Genomic DNA, 20,885 nt, shown 5'->3' on the forward strand with positions numbered 1-20,885 from the left:
AAATCAATTACATAGAATTGGTGAACTGGCAATCTGTTAATTTCTTAAACATTTGATAATGCCCCTTAAGGAGCATTCTGCTTAATTAACTCTGCAGTCATTTGTCGTCACTAATAAGGCAGTGTCATTTCAAAGGGGTTAGGGTCTGGCCATGACAAGTAATGAGGATTTTAACCTCACCAGACATCTGGGGATACCACTGTATAATATGAGATATTCAGTGCCTCTGGAAACTCTGGTTGTTCACTCACTAAAAATATGTGTGAATGTGGTATACATGTAAATGTAAATTGATTTTTTTGTTTTAGATGTGCGTTCATTATTGTTCTTTTTCACAAAAAAACAATTATCATTCTAAGGGTTTAATGTTTTCTGAAAATATAAAAAGCTACTCCAACACAACACTGAAAGTGTCCAAATGCTAGAAGCAGCAGCAAATGCCCAGATGAAGGGGGGGGCAAGCAGAAAATCCAAGTTGCTCAAGTGAGTAGAGAGAATCCTCACCAGCTCACCACTGTAGTCACCACAGCTTCTCACTGTCACTCTGACAGCAACTTGCAACGCCAAGAGAACTCCCATCTCCAGTGAATGGAGCAGGCAGACCGCATCCCTTCCGACATACATAAACTGAACTTTGCCAATAATTTGATGCAACTCCCTTAAACAATAGTTGAAAATGTTAATCACTAGATAATTTAAAATCATTCATAATTAATAACATACAAAAGACATGTCTTCTTCTCATGTTCAGTTTTCTTTGAACAATTCTAGTGACACATTAGTTATGTGGAACATTAATGCATGAAGCACAAACAATGTCAGTGAACAGAATAATAAAACAATAAGGCTTTTGCTCAAAATGGCTGCTTTTGACCACCTGTCCTTATTCCACAAATGGCTCAAATCAATGTCAAAAGCGGTGCTAATATTGCCATTTCTAGACTAACAAGGGAGACCAAGCGAAAGTACGAGAAAACCTCTGAGGTCCGGAGAAATGGTAAACAAAACATATGTACGATTAATGATTAATCATTAACGTCCATTTCGCTAACAACTTCAGCCTTATGAACTCTGACAATCCACTACCTCAAATACAAGAGGCTTTAGAATCACAGTGGTACGATGGTGGAGGGCTCAGTGATTGATGACTGTCAGCCATTGGCGATGGACAATGGCGTTGTCCACTGGCCCAAACCCTTTTGACGATCAGTCCAATAGTTGTTGAGATATTTTAATTTGTAACAAAATAGATGACCAACAGATGGATTGACAGACCGGCATTGCCATCCATGGAGCCACTGTTTCGTCACTTCTTCACTTCACTTGTCTTCACATGGCTTTAATTGTGAAACGTTTCAAAGTACAGTTTTTTTTTACTGGCAATTCAGGAAAAAATTGAGTAAGGCAGGCCATCTAAGACTTTGATGGGAGAGGAATATCCTGTGGTCATTAGAAGGACAGTCACTTGGAGGACGATGAGAGTCCTAAAATGATCTCAAAGGCCCCTTTGAACCCGTACTGATTGGAGTCCTCTAAGCTTCTCTTCCTGTTCTTAAAGGAGTGTCATGCGGGCCACATCAATAGAGATTAGCATTTTCCTCATGAATATGCCTGCTCAAAATTGTGCCGTAGTCTCAGTTGCTACAAATGCAACAGCCTTTTGCTAATTTTTCTCATAGGAATCAATCCTGGGTTGACATATTGAGAGTTTCTCCTAATGGAGCTGCACTTTGTCCAACCATTGAGACTTGTTAATGATGATAGCCTCTGTGTGAGTGGGATAGTGTCTTGTGCTCCAGGTATTTTCTGAATCCCTACCGTTCTTCACTGCCTTAATGCAGCTCCTCATAGCTCTTCTGTATCCATAATTTATGAACTGTTGGGAAAAAAAACTGCATAAAGTAATTTGTTACTTTTTTATTGACTTCTGAAGGGTGGTGAGTGATGAAGGCTCTTGTTCAGGTGTCCTATAAGGTATCGATTGGATCATGCAGCAGCAGCCACTTTGCATGTGTCTCCCACATCATCAATCAGAGCAGCCTCTCCTGCATGTCTACTGCTGTACTCCATCTAGCAGAGTACTGGATACCATAAGATCTCATACTGATGTCAGTTAAACAAAGAAAAACACCACCTGAAAAAGCACAACAGGACAAGATGGACATAATATCATGAACATGCACTTTAATGCAGTAAATTTGTTTAAAGAAATAGCTAAAAAATATTTGATACACTGTACATTACAGGGCTCTACCATAAAGATTTCCCACTTACTTTTCTTGCATTTCTTAGTTTATTAACATACTAAAATAATTATCTTGTGGTATTAGACTGATAAAAGAAGACATTTAAAGACATTACCTTGGACTTTGAAAAAGTGGGATGGACATTTTTTACAATTTTTAGATTGACAGTTAACTTTAGTCTTTGTTGTTATTTGATTACTTCTAATAAATAAACTACTAAAGAGTGAAAATTGTCTGGGCAAGTAGATTTCTGACCCAGTTGACTGGCTGGACAAGTGAAAACAAATGCTAACACCGAACCCTGCATCATATGTTGTACAACAGTTTTCCTGCTAATACTGAGCTGAATGGACACAAAACAAAGAGGAAGGGTCACAGAGGCAGCAGTTTTATAGCTTTTGCAGGGCTGCGGAATTGGTTGTCTATAAAATGGCAGCAAATAGTAAAAAATGCCCATGGGCCCATTTTTATGTATTTAAGTGGCTTATTTTGTTACAAGAAAAAAAAACAAAACATGATAAGTAGTTGATCTGTATACTCAACCATAGATGAATAATATGTTGGGTGCTCTTGGAAAATGTGGAGTAAAACAGGATAAACAGGAACGCAGTCCAGGCACTCCAAAATAAAAGACAATAATAACAATGGGAAAGGAAGAAATTTAAAAAGCCCTTATTGTAGTGGTTAATAATTTAAAATACCATCATGTCATGTCCGCTGTAGGTCTTCATCAGGGCTTTCAACATTAAAAGCCCTGCCAAAGCCTCCCTGTTTATTCATGTAAAAAAAATACATTTACTATCTTAGAGGAAAACAACAACAACAACAAAAAACAGATAAGATACACCTCCTCCAGAATAGAGCAACAACAATCAATCGATGAATTGATTATTAACAGATTATCAAATTAATCGCCAAATATCTTGATATTGATTAATCGATTTCAGTGATTAAAAAAAGGTTTGAGTGATTTAAAAAAAAAATCTTTGATTCCAGATTCCTAAATGTGAATATTTTCTGGTTTCTTTGCTCTTTTATGACAGTAAACTTAATGTTTAGGTTGTGGACAAAACAAAACATTTGATCATTTGGATGACATTTTGGGTTCTGGGAAACACTGACTGACATTTTTCACCATTTTCTGACAGATTATAGATCAAACAAGTAATTATTATTAATTAATTAATCCAGGAACTTAACTTTGATATATATTTTTGACTGGTCCAAGTTACCCACTCTACTGCATTTGTTAATTCAAAGGTGTACATTTTGGGAGATGACTGTTTTTGCAGATATCACAATTATAAACTGAGCTTTTAAATTCTTAACTTGGACTACAGATTTTATGAGGCTAAACTGTGTTTGTAATGACATTATGATTCATAACTATAAAGAATGAGTACTAAGACATTTCCTAAGAAAAAATATGAGCATGTTATCAAATCATTCATAAAAAACATGGCTGGTGGACAATGAATTGATCATAATTTAGATTTCCGTTTGTGATGTTGTGTCCATTCCCTGTTTTTACACTGTGTAATATAGCCACAGTAAAATCATTCTAAGGATACATCACAAAATGATTTACATATCCATAATCACATGCTGATTAATCAAATCAATCACTGTATTTAACCACTTATTATCTTATGTGGGATGACTAAATGTATTCCTAATTAATTACTATGGAAATAAACTATTGCCTGTATGAATTTTATGGCATTACTAAAAGATGCCATTGGCTGCATTGTTAACACCACAGCACTGACGGCCTTCGATAGATAAATAGCATGTGTTGGGAGATAATGTTCCCTTAGTGTCTCCAACTGCCAGGGCAGAATCACATCTTCACTCACTATTGGCTGGATCCTGTCTGGCTTCACGTCCATTCAAGAAACAAATGCGTTTTTTGACCTGCGATGTCAACCCTTTGAATTTTTGAGTGACAGATTAACGAGCAGCGCAGCATTGACTGGCTGCTGTTTATGGGCCTGATCAAAGGTGATTGCCTGCTTTGTAACCTTCCCCTGTAAATTAAGGCTTATGGCGCTAATAAATTTCCAAGGGAGCCAGAACTACTCTGTCAGATGGTGACTTTTTGACATTGTTCCACTCTCTCATAGTGATAAAGACAACTGCTTTAAATTAGCCCTAGGATATTGACTCCTTAAGTTTAGCAGAAGGGCAAACGACAAAGTAGTGGCATGTCTTGAAATGACTTTGCAAAGTGCCAAGATCAGACATCCCCTCACTGTGATGACACTTCTCACAACAAGTGTGGTTTGACATTGTGCATGCTGCTCTCAACCAAACATGAGACTGCACAACTTGTGCCTCATAGGAGAAGTCCTGATGTTGCACGATGCTGCGCTGAATACCATATGGACCAGCCAAAGAAGTGTTTTCAGAGACACGTTGACTATACCAAGATTTTGTCCTTCAATGCCACTCGTGGATAAGTACAGCTGTGACAAGGACTTGGCAATCTGATGCAGCTGCTGCCATAGCAGTCTGTCCTCTCCCTGTCTTTGTGTGAGGGCACGGCCACTCTGAGTGCTCTGTGAAGAGACCAGCAGCGTGGTGACATAGTTTATTCAGCACATTTCAATGATTCAAATTCCTTTGTACTTTTTTATTTACTCATGAATGTCAACACAATTTAGTTTTAGAACATATCCTTCTGAGTTGTTTTCTTGTTGTTTAGCTGCTTTTCTACTGTATTCTTTAGATTTGTCTCAGCATTTTCCCACCACATAATTTGTGCTCAGATTGTGCTAATAGGGCTCATCATTTTTAATGATGGTTTTTGTTGAACAGTTTTACACCCTGCAAACATCTAATTGTCTGAGCATTAGGCTTAAAAAAATACATTTTTATTGTGTCAAGAGATCACCTTGACTGAGTTCCTAATTTTGCTAACACAGTTTCCATGGCTACACTAAGTGTTTTAGAAACACAGTATAGACTTTTAAATGTGAGCTTTATGAGAGAATTTAAATAAAATATACATAAAGATGGACTGGACTTTAACCTGCACTGTACATTTACTGCCAGTATGACAACTTCACTACTGACTTTTCCATTTACTCTCACACATGCTCAGATAAAGCTACACAATCAGTTCTTCCACTTCCCACGTGCCATGTTTCTCCACTTAGCTGCACTGCCCTGTGCACCAGTAGAGAGAGTGTCTCTGGTTGCACGTGTTATTCACTACAATGCATCACCTCAATATAGAAAGAAAAGCATTTATATTTTTGACATTATTTCCATCCAAACTTCTTAGTACCCTGGTATATCATAATAACTCTGTGCCATCCAACCCTAATAAATGAATAGATGGGTAGATGCTTATTTTCTCGCTCACTCGCTCGCTTGATCGCTCACTCGCTCACTCACTCACTCGCTCACTCCCTTGCTCGCTGACTTACTCACACAGGCACCAACTCCATGTTTTAATTTTGATGGATTCTTATTGAAACTCACACTTGGCTGGCCTCGCTGTGTGAGTGTTCTCAAAGTTACATAAAACCTCAATCAAAAGCAACATTAAGATCTGACAGAAAGTAGGACTTTTAGTTTTGGCTGTAAACAAAAAACCCTTTCTTAAATGGAAAAAAGTAAGTATTCACCTCTGCCACTGTGTAGGTGACATTTTGTGATCACTCGCTGAATGTCAAGACTCTTGCTGCAAGCCTGCTGAAAGCAAAATTCTTTCACAGAATAAGTATGTCCTAAATATGACTTCAGCTTCTTTCTCCTTCCTGATTTGCATGTTATAGTTAAGATTTTTGCTGTGATTTTGCATCAGAGGTGAAATGCAGTCACAATGGTTTAAAACATAATGGAGACAATGGCAGGCTATTATTGGGGCAGTGTCACGTTCACACTGAATGTCTTCGTGGGTGTTCTGTGGCTTACTTTACCTCTCCTGGAAATTTGTGTGTCCATGACCTAAAGACAAAGCCAGGTACATGTTTCATAAGCCCTTTTTGAACCTGCCTCTGGTGTTTTGTTTCACTGTGAACTAAGTGGTTTGTCACAATGGCTGATCTGAACAAAAACTGGAAATTGAAAGGAGACAGCTTTGCTTGTCCATTCATAAAACCTGGTCACTAATGTGAAAGCTTGCATTTTCCACCTTGCAGTTTTTTTCTATTTGTCTCATAAGGCATGCTACTGAGAAATTCTGCCTATTTTGATTTGCAGAATGAATGAAACCTCTTAAGGAAATGTATTTTTTTCCTTGTTTCTCTTGATCTCCTTATATTAAAAGTGAATATTGCTGTTTATCATTGTCACCAGCCTCTCCTGCCACTGTGTCCCACTTCTCGTCGCTTGGATGCATTCATGAGAAAGATCTTGAGTGCTTTTGTGTGTATAGGAGTTTGCTGTGAATATTTATGCCATCTAGGGCCCATGCCAGAGCATACAACTTAGCTTTTTGCTGAAGTGTGTCTTCGCCAGTGTGCACAGTACATCACGTGTGTGTGTGTGTGTGTATGTGTGCGTATTAAGAGCAAGTAGAGCAGTAGTTAGGTAGAAGGACTGGGTTGGATTGTCTCTAGAGTGCTGCTGATGATAATTACTGTAGAGAGAGAGTCTCAGAGGAATACAGGCCAGCTGCTTGCCTGCCTGCCTTGCTGCCATACTGTCATTCACCACTTACTGCTCTCTTCCAGGGCGGACATGTAGTGCTCCGATTTTTCCGAAATACCATGGATATATGATAACAATAAGCATGACTGGAAGTGGCCGACATCATAACTGTGGTCATAATGAGTCTGAAGGGGATTTTGAAGTATTTTGTTCTGCAAGAGGTACTCGGGAGGGATATCTTTATACAATATGTCTGTTCTTAAGGTGGCAACTTGATCTGTATTATTATACTGGAAGCAGTGAGTTGCATAATTGGAGAAGCTGCTGGTTTAAGTATTTTGTAACTCTGTGAATTCCCATTTGAAAGTTCCTCAACACTGAAATATAGGAGTCCTCTTGACAGTTTCATAATGCTGCAGGGTTATGTTCTGGTCATTTTATTTTATTTCATTTTTACTTCTGAGAAGTCCACTTATGTATGGCAAATGGCTCTGATTACAGTGGTGCCCATGAGCCTCAGCTGACATCGCTCTGAAAAGAAAGGATCAGGTCACTTTTAGCCGCACATTAAACTGGATTTCAAACTGTGTGATTGGATGATTCTCATAAAAAATGCACAGCAGAAATGATCTTCTTATATATTTTTGTACATATGCTTATGCTTCTGACTTTTTAATCAAAGAACAGATAATCTATCATGAGTATTTTTTGGGAATCACTTTCACACTCGTATTTTGCATTACCTGTACAAAACAAGACTTTCTCCTCTGAAACCCTGGATGCTGAAATATTTTACTAAACTTTTTTCGTAAATCTATAGAATTTCATTAGTTTTAATGGTATCTTAAGAAGATTTCTTTTAATTAGAGAATAACAGAACATCTCTTCCAGAAGGTGTCGGCAGGTAAAGCAACAGACCTGCTGCTTTTTTTTTTTTTTTTAATCAGTGTTTACTTCTGGATGATGTCGAGCCAGATGTGTCTACGTGCAGTGTGTATTACAGTATTGTTTGACATTGCCATGGCAGATTTCACAAACAGCTGTAGTAATACCAAGCATCCCTTTGTCTTTTTAATTACGAATTCAAGCAGTCAAGAATACCTGCACATGTCTAGAAGCCTTTGTGCCACAATGGGAGAATAGTAAACAATAGAAAGATAGAATTGTGATAGAATCACTGCTCATTAATAACTGAGATGCTGGCATCAGGCCATCATGTCAGCATAATGAAGAATGAAATATTCACACAGGACTCAATGATTTCCCATGCAGGTGAAGTTCAGAAAGTTCATTAATGCATGTGTCATCTGTCAGATCATCAGTAACGGCAGCCAGGTGAAAATAAAAAAAGTCTCAGCATCATCCTTTGAATCTCTAATATCAGTTAACAGTTAAAGTCTTTACATTGAATTAAGTTCACAAAATTACACTTTATAAGTAAGTAATAAGTTAATATCAGTTTGTGGTTCCATCTACAAATGCTCATTAAGACTCGACTATGCAAAGTGAAAGCCATATAGCAATAACATTCACAAACGCTGCCAACTTCTCTGGGGCTCAAACTCATCTGAGATGGACTGACACAAAGGGTAAAAGTGTGCTGTGGCCTGACGAGTCCACATTTCAGGAAATCATGGATGTCGTGACCTGCAGGCTATAGAGGAGAGGTAAAACCCAGATTGTTACCAGCACTAACTTCAAAAGCCAGCATCTCTGATGGTATGATGCTGTGTTAGTGCTACCCATGGCATGATGGGTAACTGTAACATCTGTGAAGGCCCCATTCATGCTGAAAGGTACATACAGGTTTTGGAGCGACATATGCTGCCATCTAGATAACATCTTTTTCAGTGACATCCCTCCTTATTTCAGCAAGAAAATGTCAAGACACATTCTACATGCGTTAGAACAGCATAGCTTCTTATGAAAAGAGTTTGGGTACAAGACTGACCTGCCTGCAGTCCAGACCTGTCTCCTATTGAAAATGTGTGATGCATTATGAAGCACAAAATCCGATAAAAGTGACCCTGGACTGTTGAGCATCTGAAGTCAAATATCAAGCGAAAATGAGAAAGAATTTGACATTCAAATCTTCAACAATTGAGTGTCCTCAGTTCCCAAAAATAAGTTTTTGCACATCATTTCATTCAGTTTTTGTTTACGTTTTCCACAACATCCCAACTCCTTTGGAAGTGGAAGTTGTATAAAAGACATCAACATCAGCACACAGTTGTAAAAATACATCACCGGATGACCAGTCCCATGCAGGCTGCATACGTGTGAAGATATATTGTTATAAGAATGCCAGGTACGAGCCCATCTTTGATACAAATTGTCTGTTGGGCTGGTACATGCTAGAAAATGCCCTAGGTGCCTTTCCATTCTCTGGTGTTTTGCCCAAGGTAACTGTCAGTGCCTGGAGGGACACCTCCAGCCCCGCTTGACTTCTCCAGTAAGCAGCAGCTGTTATTTTTGGAAGACTGCTTAGCTCTTTTTCCTCCACATTCTTATTCCTCCATTGTTCAGGTGACACAGGAGCCATTTTAATTGATATGTATTCAGTCGAGCTTACTAGTTAGCTAGTTGTTTTGGAAGCTAATAAAGGATTCACATGATTGATGTATCTATCTCTTCAAAGGTGTGATAAAATACTTTTATCTTTGTCTTTTTAGACTATGGCAGTGGCTTTCAGTTCACATTAGTGTCACACACCAGTAGTTTTAGGACATTTGCCTATGTTGAGTCAGTGTCCTACAACAGTGGTCATCTGTTTAAAAGGCAGTTTATGTTTTCTTTGTTCTCGGTCTTTTCTGTATTGGCCAACATGGTTTCACTTCTACTTGCAGTGGATCTCTTGTGATCTAATGTTCCAGGATTACAAAACTGTTTTATTTTTGAGCATTTCATTTTTAACTCTAAAGTTTAGATCATATTTCTAGGCAGTCTTATAAATAATTGTTGGATAGAATTAGTGATGCATGAATTAGTGGTGCTGGAGCTTACAGCCAGCAGGGGGATTTATGCTCCTAATGCTATCTCTCAGTTTCTGTAAAAGTGAAGCCAAAAGTTGTCGTCACTGATGGATTGTTGCCTCTAAGTTGCTTCATGAGTTTCTCGAGCTTTGGAGTTGAGACTGACTGAGGGGTGTGGTGCTGCTGATGTGGCTATCAGTGCGTCTGTATTGAGCTTTAGAGTGTTGATGTCCACATCTTGCCAGCATCTGATCACAGTGCAGGTTTAATGTTTTTTGGGTCACTAACTTCTAAAAAATCTAAGCCTAATGGTTAGACCTGTCAGTTAATATGTCTCGGCGTGATCTGATGATGCTTTCTGTTGAAAAAGACGTGCAACCTGGTCCTCTGACAGGCTGTCATCTGCCATTTTCTTTAGTGGGATGTAGACTAAAAGATAGACTGACGGATAGAGACATGCACCCAGGCAGCAGAGCTGATCCTCCCAAGGCAAACAGTTTGAATGGCAAGGGAGGTGGATGTTTAAATAGAGGAGGCCCTGCAGGTGCCTGACAGCAGTCAAATGAGTCCACAAAACAGAGAAAACTTGCTCTGCAGCTTGGCTTGTTAAGACTGTGGGATGTGCTCTGTTAAAGTGGACGTGTAGGAATGAGAGAGAGGCAGAAGAAAAGTGAATGCTTAGCCAAGGTTTGCTCAACAACAGAGCCATTTTGTCCAAAGAACTTTAGTTTTTACCTAAATTCTGTTCACATTTTTCCTATATGCTTAGTTTTTTTCCCCCAGATTTATTCATTTTTTATACTCAACCAAAATATCAATGTGACACTTTAATTTTCACTCCCATTTTCAGTAAAAAACTTTTTCTGTCCACACAAAAGGTTTATTTCTCTCAAATTTTGTTCTCAAATTTGTTAAAGTCTGTGTTAGTGAGCACTTCTCCTCCTCCAGGATATATATAGAGATCAATTATGATTATTGCACAGTTGTTCCTGGTCACAATAAAAGGCCAATCTGAAATGTTTTGCCTCGATAAAAGACAATAGCTTTTTCACATGGGGCTACAGTTTTTTTTGCCCAGGAGGACAAAGTCATGACCTGCCATACTGACTGACTGATTTGCTTACCCTGACATGCTTAACTCTCACCACACACTCCTCATAGCTAAACCTAACCAACCCTAACAATGAAGGCAAGAGGTACTAGTCAGTCAGAAGCAGAGTAAGGCACGTTGTGACTTTGCCCTCCTCCTTGCCCTATGTGAAATAGTTCAGTGCCTAATTAATGCCTTTTTTCAGGATAAAACTGCACATTGTAGAGCGCCCTTTCATTTTGACAAGTCTAAGACACACCTGTGCAATAATATTGCTGTCTAATCAGCATTTATATCTGACACACCTGTCAAGTGGATGGATTATCTTGGTAAAGGAGAAGTGCTCACTAATGCACACTTAGACAAATTTGTGAACAAAATTTGAGAGAAACCTTTTGTGCACACAAAAGAAGTCTTATATCTTCAACTCATGAAAATGGGAGCAAAAACAAGTGTTGCTTGTATACAGTATATTTATTTTTCAGTTGTATGTTGCCATGCAGATCTTCTTACCCTGCCTTTGAACCCCTCCAGACTCCTGTGAGAGTCACATCATCAGTATCGTGGTTCTAGAGTGCTATGGGGGATAGAATTGAAAGCATAGCTTTGAACATGTACACATACAAACTGTAATAACTGAAACATATGAATAGTATGGTATTGCAGACGAGACTGCAGAGGTGACCCACGGATGCCCCTCATTACTGTATTCAGTTATGCGAGAGAAGAGGCCAATATGGAGCAACATGTACTGTTCTCCTAGAAAACAACCCATTTTGGCTCTAATGAAGTCTCCCGACAAGCTCTCATGAGAGCTGGGATGGTGAAAGCATGCTAATACAGTGTGCTGTGGCACTGAGTGAGTTGATTTTGGCATTGGATTGTAAATTACCAGTCTTGCAGTTTTGTTTTCAGTTTAGGCCCATTAATGGCGGGGCTTAGTTTTACATTTAAAAAAAGGTTTGGCTTGACTGTTCCCTATTAGAGTGACCATGTCAAGCTCATTAGCCTTTAAACACTTAAAACCATAAACCATTAGTCAGGGCTGAATTTGATTCCCTCCATCACTTAATGGTTGAGAGATCTTGAACAAATATGCTCCCTTCCAATCCTTCCACCATTGTGTCCCTATTCTATCCCCTCATGAATGATGAAGTGACTGATGACTTTAAAAGGCACAGAGTGGCCTATAATGCCCCATGCACCACTGAATCAAATGCAGACTAAAAACTTACACACTGCATGTGCATGTACACACATCCACAACATCATCGTCACACTTTCTTTTTTTGGTGCCTGCTGTATGTAGAATAGGGCTACACCAAACATTAATTTTTTAAGACGATTAATCTGTCGATTATTTGGCTGATAACATCACTTCTAACAGGGGAGTGATGAAGAAACGTATAGAAAATCAATCTTAAGTGACTTCTATGAACAGAGACATGTTACACGCGTTGATAATCCTCATATATCGTGTTTAGGTGTTGACACAAAGTAAACAGGACGATTCCGCTGCTGCAGGAAGAGGACACGTTGCTCGGTGCTTCACCTCCAGCACTCTTGTGGAGCAGTTTCTCCTGTTGTGATAAGTCACGTCCAGTTTGTGGAGCTGTAGACAGCCAAACTGTTGTGTCTCTGTCTAAACTACTCCACACTTAAGATGATCGCAGCGAGGCTTGCTCTCTGCAGCTTGTTCTCCCGGTGAATCCATGCTCTGACCAGGCGCAGCAGTTCATAATGACACGTTGGCACGCGATACCAGCGTATTTTCATAATCGATGACCTCGATTACATCAACGAATTGCCCCAGCCCTAGTGGCATGTCCAGATGGTGACATACAAAATAATGCAGCTCAGACATGCTGCCTATAGTCATTGTTTGTCTTTCTCCAGGTGTTAAATTCGCTGATTTGAGTTAACGTAAAGAAGCCTATTCATTTAGACACTTCCGATATCTCTTCAAATTTCTGTCATATTTATTGATAGCTTTTTGTCTCACCCACTGTTGTCCCGCTGTCTCACTTCCGACACTATTTTTGCTTCCATGTGAAATGCTATTTTTCTCAAACTGCTATTTTTATTATCATTCACAAAACCATATTATTGGACACTAATACTAAGCTTATCTGAATACTCACAGCACCACTATTTTCATCTTGCAACATTTGGTCATGTCGGTTGTCCGTCTCTGTCGGCTCTTTTGAAATAATTTCACCTGACTGCTATAATTTTTGTCAGGTGGTTCAGAAGGACGCAGATTCAATTTCAAGGTATGGTGCGCTGCTTGATGCAATTGCCATATTTTAGGTTGTATGTCTGTCCCAACAGAAATTTATTTTTCCCACTGTGAGGCACAGAGCCAACCTGGAGCAGCTGGCTACTTCTTTTTAAAAAAACAGTAGTTGTTGTTTAGTGCAGGATATCGACCGTGCAGACTGTGATGGAGTATTTGATTTTGTTGTATTGATAGTATTGACAGTGTATTGCTAACAATATTCTGGTAATAAACAAAATTCCAACAACATACTACACAGTAACACCTTCACAACATGCCATCATACTCTGCTTATAATGTGCACATGAGCCCTTATCTTCATACAGGTGTCCTCAACTAACTAATGTCTTGTGTAGCCCTGACGCAGTAACAGTGTAAAACCGCTTAGGTGAGTTTAACTTAGTCAGCAACATAATGTAGTGCAGTGCTGAAGTTATTATCATGTTAGTTTAATCTTCACTGGGTGAGGAAATACACACACTGAAGCATCATTTATATGCTGAACCATAATTTACCTCACAATCCTTGTTTTCCCTTTACTTTAATGGCCTTTCTCTCCTTAACGACTCCCTGAAGATCTTTCCTGTGAAAACATTTGCATGCACGCACACATGCCCATATGTGCGCTCATATACACACCCGTGCACATAGTAGTGTTTGCTGGCGTGGAGGGACGCTAACTCTAACAGAGCCTGTGTCTCCCCGTCACATTAAAAAGCCAATTTCCTTTTAATAGCAACAACAGCTGGAGCTGACAGGGCCTGCGTCTGCTGATGGAGCAAACAGCTCCAGACCTGTCCTGCAGCTTAGGCCCGGCTGCCTGCCTCATTACTGGAAAAAGGGGAGAGAGACGGTAGCAGAGGGAAGAGGAGAGGGAGGGAAGGGGAGAAAGGATGTAGTCTGTGCACTCAGAGGCAGGTGTTAGACATGTTCTGGTGTTGTATGATGTAAAACACTGCAGCAGAAGAGTGCACAGGCTTGGAGAGCTGTTGAACTGAAGAGGAAAAACTGTTATCATCAGGCATGATGGAACCCTCAAGATGATACTTTTTTTTATAGCGCTGTGTTAACTGTGTTAACTATGTTTCACTTGCAAGTCACACTTACTCAGTCTGCCTCGCTCCTTCCCTCCCTCCCCACCTTCCTTCACCCCCTTCCTCCCCTCCAGAGCACCTGGTTGAGTCCCAGGAGATGGCTGAATCTGCAGGAGTACCAGAGCAAGAAGCTGATGCAAGAGAGTGGCGTGGCTGTCCAGCGCTTCTTCGTGGCAGACACAGCTTCTGAGGCCTTGGAGGCTGCAAAGAGACTCAGTGAGTAGAGGGAACACACACACTCACACGTGAGTTTGAAAAGTGTTCATCCTCACAGACTTTGAGGCGCAGTCTGCATCGTCGTTGTCAAATCATCAAGTGCATGAGGGCTCTCTCGCAGACATTTTGAGCCTTTTATGCACACATTCCATAAGTTCGCATATCTGTAGACTTTGTCTGAAGACAATAATCAGTTATCATAGACAGTTCATAGCACTGGGACGTTTAAAAACACAGGGTTACCAGGAGAACCCCAGGAGCATTTAAAAAAAGTTTGTAGCTGGTAGTGCTCTTGAATATCTGATAAATGTCATTATTATATATGCAGAGGTTTTATTCACAAACAGAAGTGTATTAAATCGCTACCCAAAATGTCATCTTTTCTCCTTGACCTGAATTCTTAACTTAAGTCACCTGGTTTGTTAAACAGCAACAAAAGTAATAAGCTTTTGAAACATTAGGGAAAATGGAAAACCTCTAACTGAATATGTTCATATTTGTGTTTATGTGTACATTGTTTTCTTATTTATATGTACTTATCTTTTAAAATCTTCATTTTATGTTATGTATTTAATTCTGATGCCTCTATATGACCTACATGAGCAAACGAGGACATCCACGAGAAGGTTAGCTCTTTCCATATTCTTATTCTTAATGTTTGTGATCGGGTTGGATTCTCTGTGAAATTGAAATCGGAAATGAAACAAATAATGGCATGCAGACCAGAAGAGCCTGTATTAACATTTTCACAGCCAAAGCTCTGTTTGCCAGTTAAAAAGAAGCAAGAAACTTTTATTGAGATAATTTTATTGTTTATGATATATTTTGTGGTTACAACTTTAGAAACATTATTGCTTTTGTCCACAGGGTTACCCAAAATCAACAATATCTAAGTTCCCTGTAGTAGCTTTAATGTTTTATAAATATCTGATCAAAGAATTAAGTAAATGAGACCCAGCAAAGAATTCAGTGTGAACTTTGGGACTTTAGTTTTAGTTTTTAGCTAAGCACCACACAATGCATTGTCAGTGCTATGGAGACATTTGATTCTCAGCTGTATTCTTGCCTTGTGGATTTAATGTTAGTTCAGTAACTAAAAAAAACTGATGGGTCTGCATGCAAGTGATTGAGTCTGTTTTGGGCCCAATGGCATGACTTTTATTTCAAAGTCTTCTGAAATGTCATGTTTGCTGATCTCAGTCTCACCTTTTTAATTTAAACTTTATTTAACTGGGAATAAAAGACACCTAGAGATTAAAAATCTCTTTTTCAAGAGTGTGCAGGCCAAGACAGGCAGCAAAATATAAAACAACAAAAACAATTACAGAATAAATTATATGATCTCAAACTGTTAAAAATCAAACATTAAAAGCATCTACAGAAAGACGTACCTGCATTAGAGTCAATTAGAAGTGTCCAGTGAGATACAAGCAATTTTGCATCTGATTCCAAGCCGACTTAAACACCCTTTATCCCACTTTGGCAATATGATCAGGAATCAGTAGAAGTGTTGTCACATTTTTTGCTCAAGAAACACATGAAACTGGTTGAAATACATCAGAAATTGGCCGTTTGCTCCTTACATATGTGACCACAGCATCACTTCACTGCAAATGTTCTTTGTGTTTAGATTTACACAAAATATTATTCTATAGTTTTGAGAAGGACTTGCAGGGTTTTGTGAGATGTGATCTGGTTGTAATTACAGTGTTTTTGTACTGCTGTACATTGTGAAACCCTCACAAACCTTTCTGTGCTGCATGGCTCTTTGGCCCTGCTACAGGACGAGCAAATGGCTGTGGCTAATCAGGGCTGAAGTTTTATCAAGTTTAATCGCATCTTTATGCTGTATGCTTATGTGCGCAGGCTTATTTTTTGAGCGTAGTGGTTGTGTCTGCTCTGTTTTTCATCATGCACTCATCCGCGCTAATTTGTCTCACAACCTCTCGTGTTCGGTTTTTCACGTTTTTTTTTTCTTTTTAATTAATTTATTTTTAATCATTGGCTACAATTTGTATTATTGCTCCTACACACTCACACAAAGCAATGCAAGGGAGTGACTGAAACTCTAAATGTTATCTTGTAAAACAAGTCTTAACAAATACATTGTACACATTTGTGTGCACCCACACATGGCTTTCTCTTCCATCCCCTTATCTTCCCCGTTCTACTTTCTTCCCACACAGCAAACTGGCCGACACATATAGTGCATATTTCCACCCTCGGCTTTATATTTTATTCAGTGTCCTCTCCAACTAGAGCAGTGGCTTTCTGATAGTGCATCCAGGTTGGTTGTCAGCCAGTGAGGTGCCACTCGTGCCGCTGCGTTTGGGCTCCGATGCCTGGGGTGCTGCTTTCAGTGGCCCTGGTTACGATGCAGACAAAGATAAACTGAATAGTAGGAAGAGGATATATATTTTCACGACAGTAGCTATATTGCTTGGTAGGGGAATAAATGGAGAGACAGAAAACTTGGGAAGAAGAAGTTAGAAGGGAAGAGACAGTTTAATAAAACCCAGGCCAGACTCAAGGGTTAATTTACTTATAAGTCAGGATTTACAGTGTTTTTTTTAAGACGCTGACATGTCAGATAGCTTTTGTCCATAGTTGTGACTTAGTCATAGTGTTGTTTTTAAGTTTTCTCCTGACAGCTGAAAAGTGGCACAGCAAAAAACTGGATGTTTGGGTTTTATTGTAAAATCTATTTTAGGACATTTCTATGTTGAACTGCAAAATACTGTATGTGCAGAAGGAAAAGAACTTAATACAAACGGTGGCTGGAAATGATTTATCATTGCAGATTGTCCACTGCAGTAGAGGTAATTGCATGACTGCGGTTCAGAAATATTTTTATTGGTTTCCTCAACCAATATTTCAAGCTCAGTAGCAGAGAACTTCCACTTTCCTTTGCGCTCTATTGCTTTCCAGAAATGGACAAGACATGTGTTAAATTGCCCAGCATCAAGTCTTAATTAGCAGCGGTGCATTCAAACGAACTCAACTGTGGCTGTGACCACTTATATCACGGGTGTTAGTAAATTCTGAGCTAAATTGAAAATGTGCGCCAACGCAGATTTTTGCAGATCTGACAGTAATTTGCGGTTGGCTTAGTAAATCAACCCCTCTATTCCCACAGCAGAGCTGCTTCGTCTTTATGTCCATTTATGCACTAAGCGTTAGTTAGTGTCCTAGTGCATGTGTGTGTTTCTCACACTTCTCGTGTCCTATGACTATTACTGGCCCGCCATTAAAGCATGCAAGCAAGCATCTACTGCCGCTTAATTTCTTCAGATACACATTGTGTCTTTTCCCGGTCTCACATGGATGTGTACGTCTCACTCATGGGCCATGTTAGGTCATACATGAACGTGATAGAGGATGAGAGATCAGTAACCTCTTTAGTTGAGATCTGTTGGGCTGAAATGCAAACTGAGACTGTCAAGCTCTGACTCCCGGGGGTTGAGGGGAAGGCAGGGTGTGAAGCCAGCCGTGGATGGAGCTCTGTTTCATGGCTGTCCAGTGTAGAGGACGCGGCCTATGGCTCTGCACGGGGGATATGGATGGTTGAGGGTATCTGAGCTGACCAGAAGCGACTCCAATGGATTTCTGTGAGGTGCTGATATCCTGCTGTGAGTCTTTGGTTCCCTGAATACACAATAGAATGAACCAGTCAAGCACTGAAGCACAGACACCAATGAATGACATGCATGGGGTAAGCTTGCCCATAAGAACGCACAGACTCACACATTCACACATCAAACACACTCTTAGAAATAAAAGTGCTAACTAGAACCATATTGGGTTCTTTGACCTGTCCCTGTAGGTGTAACCTTTTATTAAGTTTAAGTTGGTATTAAGTGTTTTAAGCTATCAGTTAAGCAAAATGCACTAAATTTACACCTTTGCATTGAATCCTTTTATGGTGTAATGGTTCCACCCAGACCCTCTTGAGGAGTTCTGTCCAGCACCTTTCCACCTTCTAAGGGCACTAACAATAACCTAACCAGGTGGTACTACCAAGAGCCCTTTTCTATTCCAAGGATTTCATGGAGAGCCCACCCATGGAGACATAAAATCAATATTAGGGGTGTAACAATTCACTCATGCATCCAGCACCCCTCCTGCTAGATGCCCGCTGTCTCACTCACACAAAACAAGTGCTGTCTCACTCCTCCTCCACCTCGTATCTCCTCTTCATTTCCTTAAAACAGACGGTGCTGAAAACAGACAATGAAAGGACTGATGTTGCACCGCTTCGCACCAGCAAACCTTCATAACGCGCAAGTGTAGAATAAGTTTGGGTTTTTGGCAAATCATTTATGCAAAACGTGGCAGACCGCAGAGTACAGAACCTACACATATAGCATTAACAGAAACAAAATGTACAGATTCACATGTTGCATTGTCTCGTATTGGATCATATCATATTGATATATTCTTAGTCTCTCGGATGTAGCATTGAAGGTATATCGAGATACATATCAAATTGTCTCAGTCATTGAGATACACACCCCTAATCAATATATTTTATAAGGAGTTGAGGCAAAAAACTATTGAATCTCATAAATTATATATTGTGGTCATCAATCATGGGATGCTGTCTTTCTTCAAAAGAGGATTCTTCAGAAGGAAATGGTTCTGGGTTGAAAGTCAGCTCTTCAGGAAGAACCCTTTTGGGGACCCTATTTCTAAGAGTGCAGTATTCTCCTCTCTGCTACACTCACTTAACCATGAAGTGGTTAAGTTGACAGTTCAATTGCAGCTATGCTATATAGAAACTCCTCTCACTCCTCTCATGTACTGTAGAGAGGTCCGACTCTCCTAAAGTGGACACAGATTGATTTGTTCTATTACCGTCGAGGACGAATAGCTTAAAATCTTTCTCCTTCTCTATCAAAACATAAAACAAATATCCGACATGGACCGCTGATTCCCTTAAACTTGAATGACAACTCTTAGGGGAGAGTTTACGTTGTGGCAGATGGGTGACTCACAGCCAGCTAATGGCTCATGGAAAGTAGGGTTTGAAGTCTTCGGCCCCATACTGGGTGAGCCGTGCAGGGAGTTATCAGAAAGTCCAAAGTTTTTGTAACGTGTCCTCCACTGGGACAACAAGAGAATGGCACGCTAACTCCTGCTGTCTGTCCAAAACCGATGACCCAGATCCAGTCTCATACCCAAGCTTTTAATCTTTGTGTTGTGTGTGTGTGTGTGACAGCCCAGGCGCAAAGCTGTAGTTTTGAAAAATAAACTTTTGGACCTTGAAGTTACATAACATTACTTTAATTTCTACATGCTTCGATTAAAAATGTTAAAGATTCTTATCCTTTTTTTTGTAAATTTGTTACTTTTGTGGACATTTATTGTCTCACATTGCAGCATTCAGTCCTTTTGTCTGGTTATAGACCTAAGACAATGCTCATTCATGCCTCAAAAAATGTGCTGTGCTCTTCAGTGGTAAATGGGGAAAGTACAAGTAAATGTCCCTCTGGCAGAATCAATAATTGATGTGTGTAATGTGATGCTACTATGGCATGCTGAAGTCAAGTTTCAGTAGCACCTCTATTTCTGTGCGTCTTAAAATGTGACCTAAAAGAGGTCAGAAAAATTGAGCTACAAATTTTTTCTGTAGTAATCCAACACTCAGCCATTTTAAAATATATATGATCAAGTATCCTTTATAAGCACGTTTCACTCAGCAAGCACTTACATAAGAGAATACTAGAAATAGTGTCCCTAAGACCCTATTCAGACCTGGTCTTAGCGTGTGTCTGGGTGATCCAAACACAAGTGGACATCTCTGAGCACAGGTCCAAATGCACCCAAGACATATTTGAGAACCAGTCACATTCAAAAGTGGTCTGGGCCATATGTGACCAGTTTCAGCAGTGTGACTGCAAATGTGGCCTGGTCTGCGTTGAAAGACCGCCTACTCAACTGACATCTTCTAAGGGCAACATTTGGTTCCTTGTAATGCAAATTACGTATCTGGGCTCTGGGACCTGCAGTGGATGTTTGAGAACACACTAGTAACTGCCCAGACTCCCTTAGATAATTTTTTGCTATTTTGAGAGTTGTTGGGCGAGAAGAAACTTAATAAACTTTGTGAAACCCTGTCCTTGACACATTCTTTATTTTTTTGTGTCCATTGTCCCAGTGCACCATGGAGTGCCTCTGCTGCTGGGCTACTGACAGTACAGGTAAAATATGTGGCTCATTGTGGGCTGATGTAGGGGTGGCATCACATCTTCTTGGCTAAATGTACAGTAATGGACATTGAACTGACTAAATAGCCCCAGTGTTCATTAGCATATAGAGCGATAAACCAGGGAAATGAAATCTGATCACAAGCGGTCACTTGAGAGGCATCTGTAGATAAATTGTAGGTGT

The 20,885-nt window shown here is 39.7% G+C and overlaps 1 protein-coding gene across 1 annotated transcript in view; it reads left to right on the forward strand.

Annotated features, from left to right (window-relative positions):
• suclg2 (succinate-CoA ligase GDP-forming subunit beta) overlaps positions 1-20,885 on the forward strand; it is a 126,299-nt gene that overhangs the window by 8,691 nt on the left and 96,723 nt on the right. The window contains exon 2 of the mRNA XM_084729271.1: positions 14,354-14,495. Coding sequence (XP_084585397.1) covers positions 14,354-14,495 — 142 coding nt within the window. The remainder of the gene's footprint in view (positions 1-14,353; positions 14,496-20,885) is intronic.

Source organism: Lutjanus erythropterus, chromosome 2 (genome assembly GCF_056507025.1).
Source record: "Lutjanus erythropterus isolate fLutEry1 chromosome 2, fLutEry1.hap2, whole genome shotgun sequence".
Lineage (NCBI taxonomy): Eukaryota > Metazoa > Chordata > Actinopteri > Lutjaniformes > Lutjanidae > Lutjanus > Lutjanus erythropterus.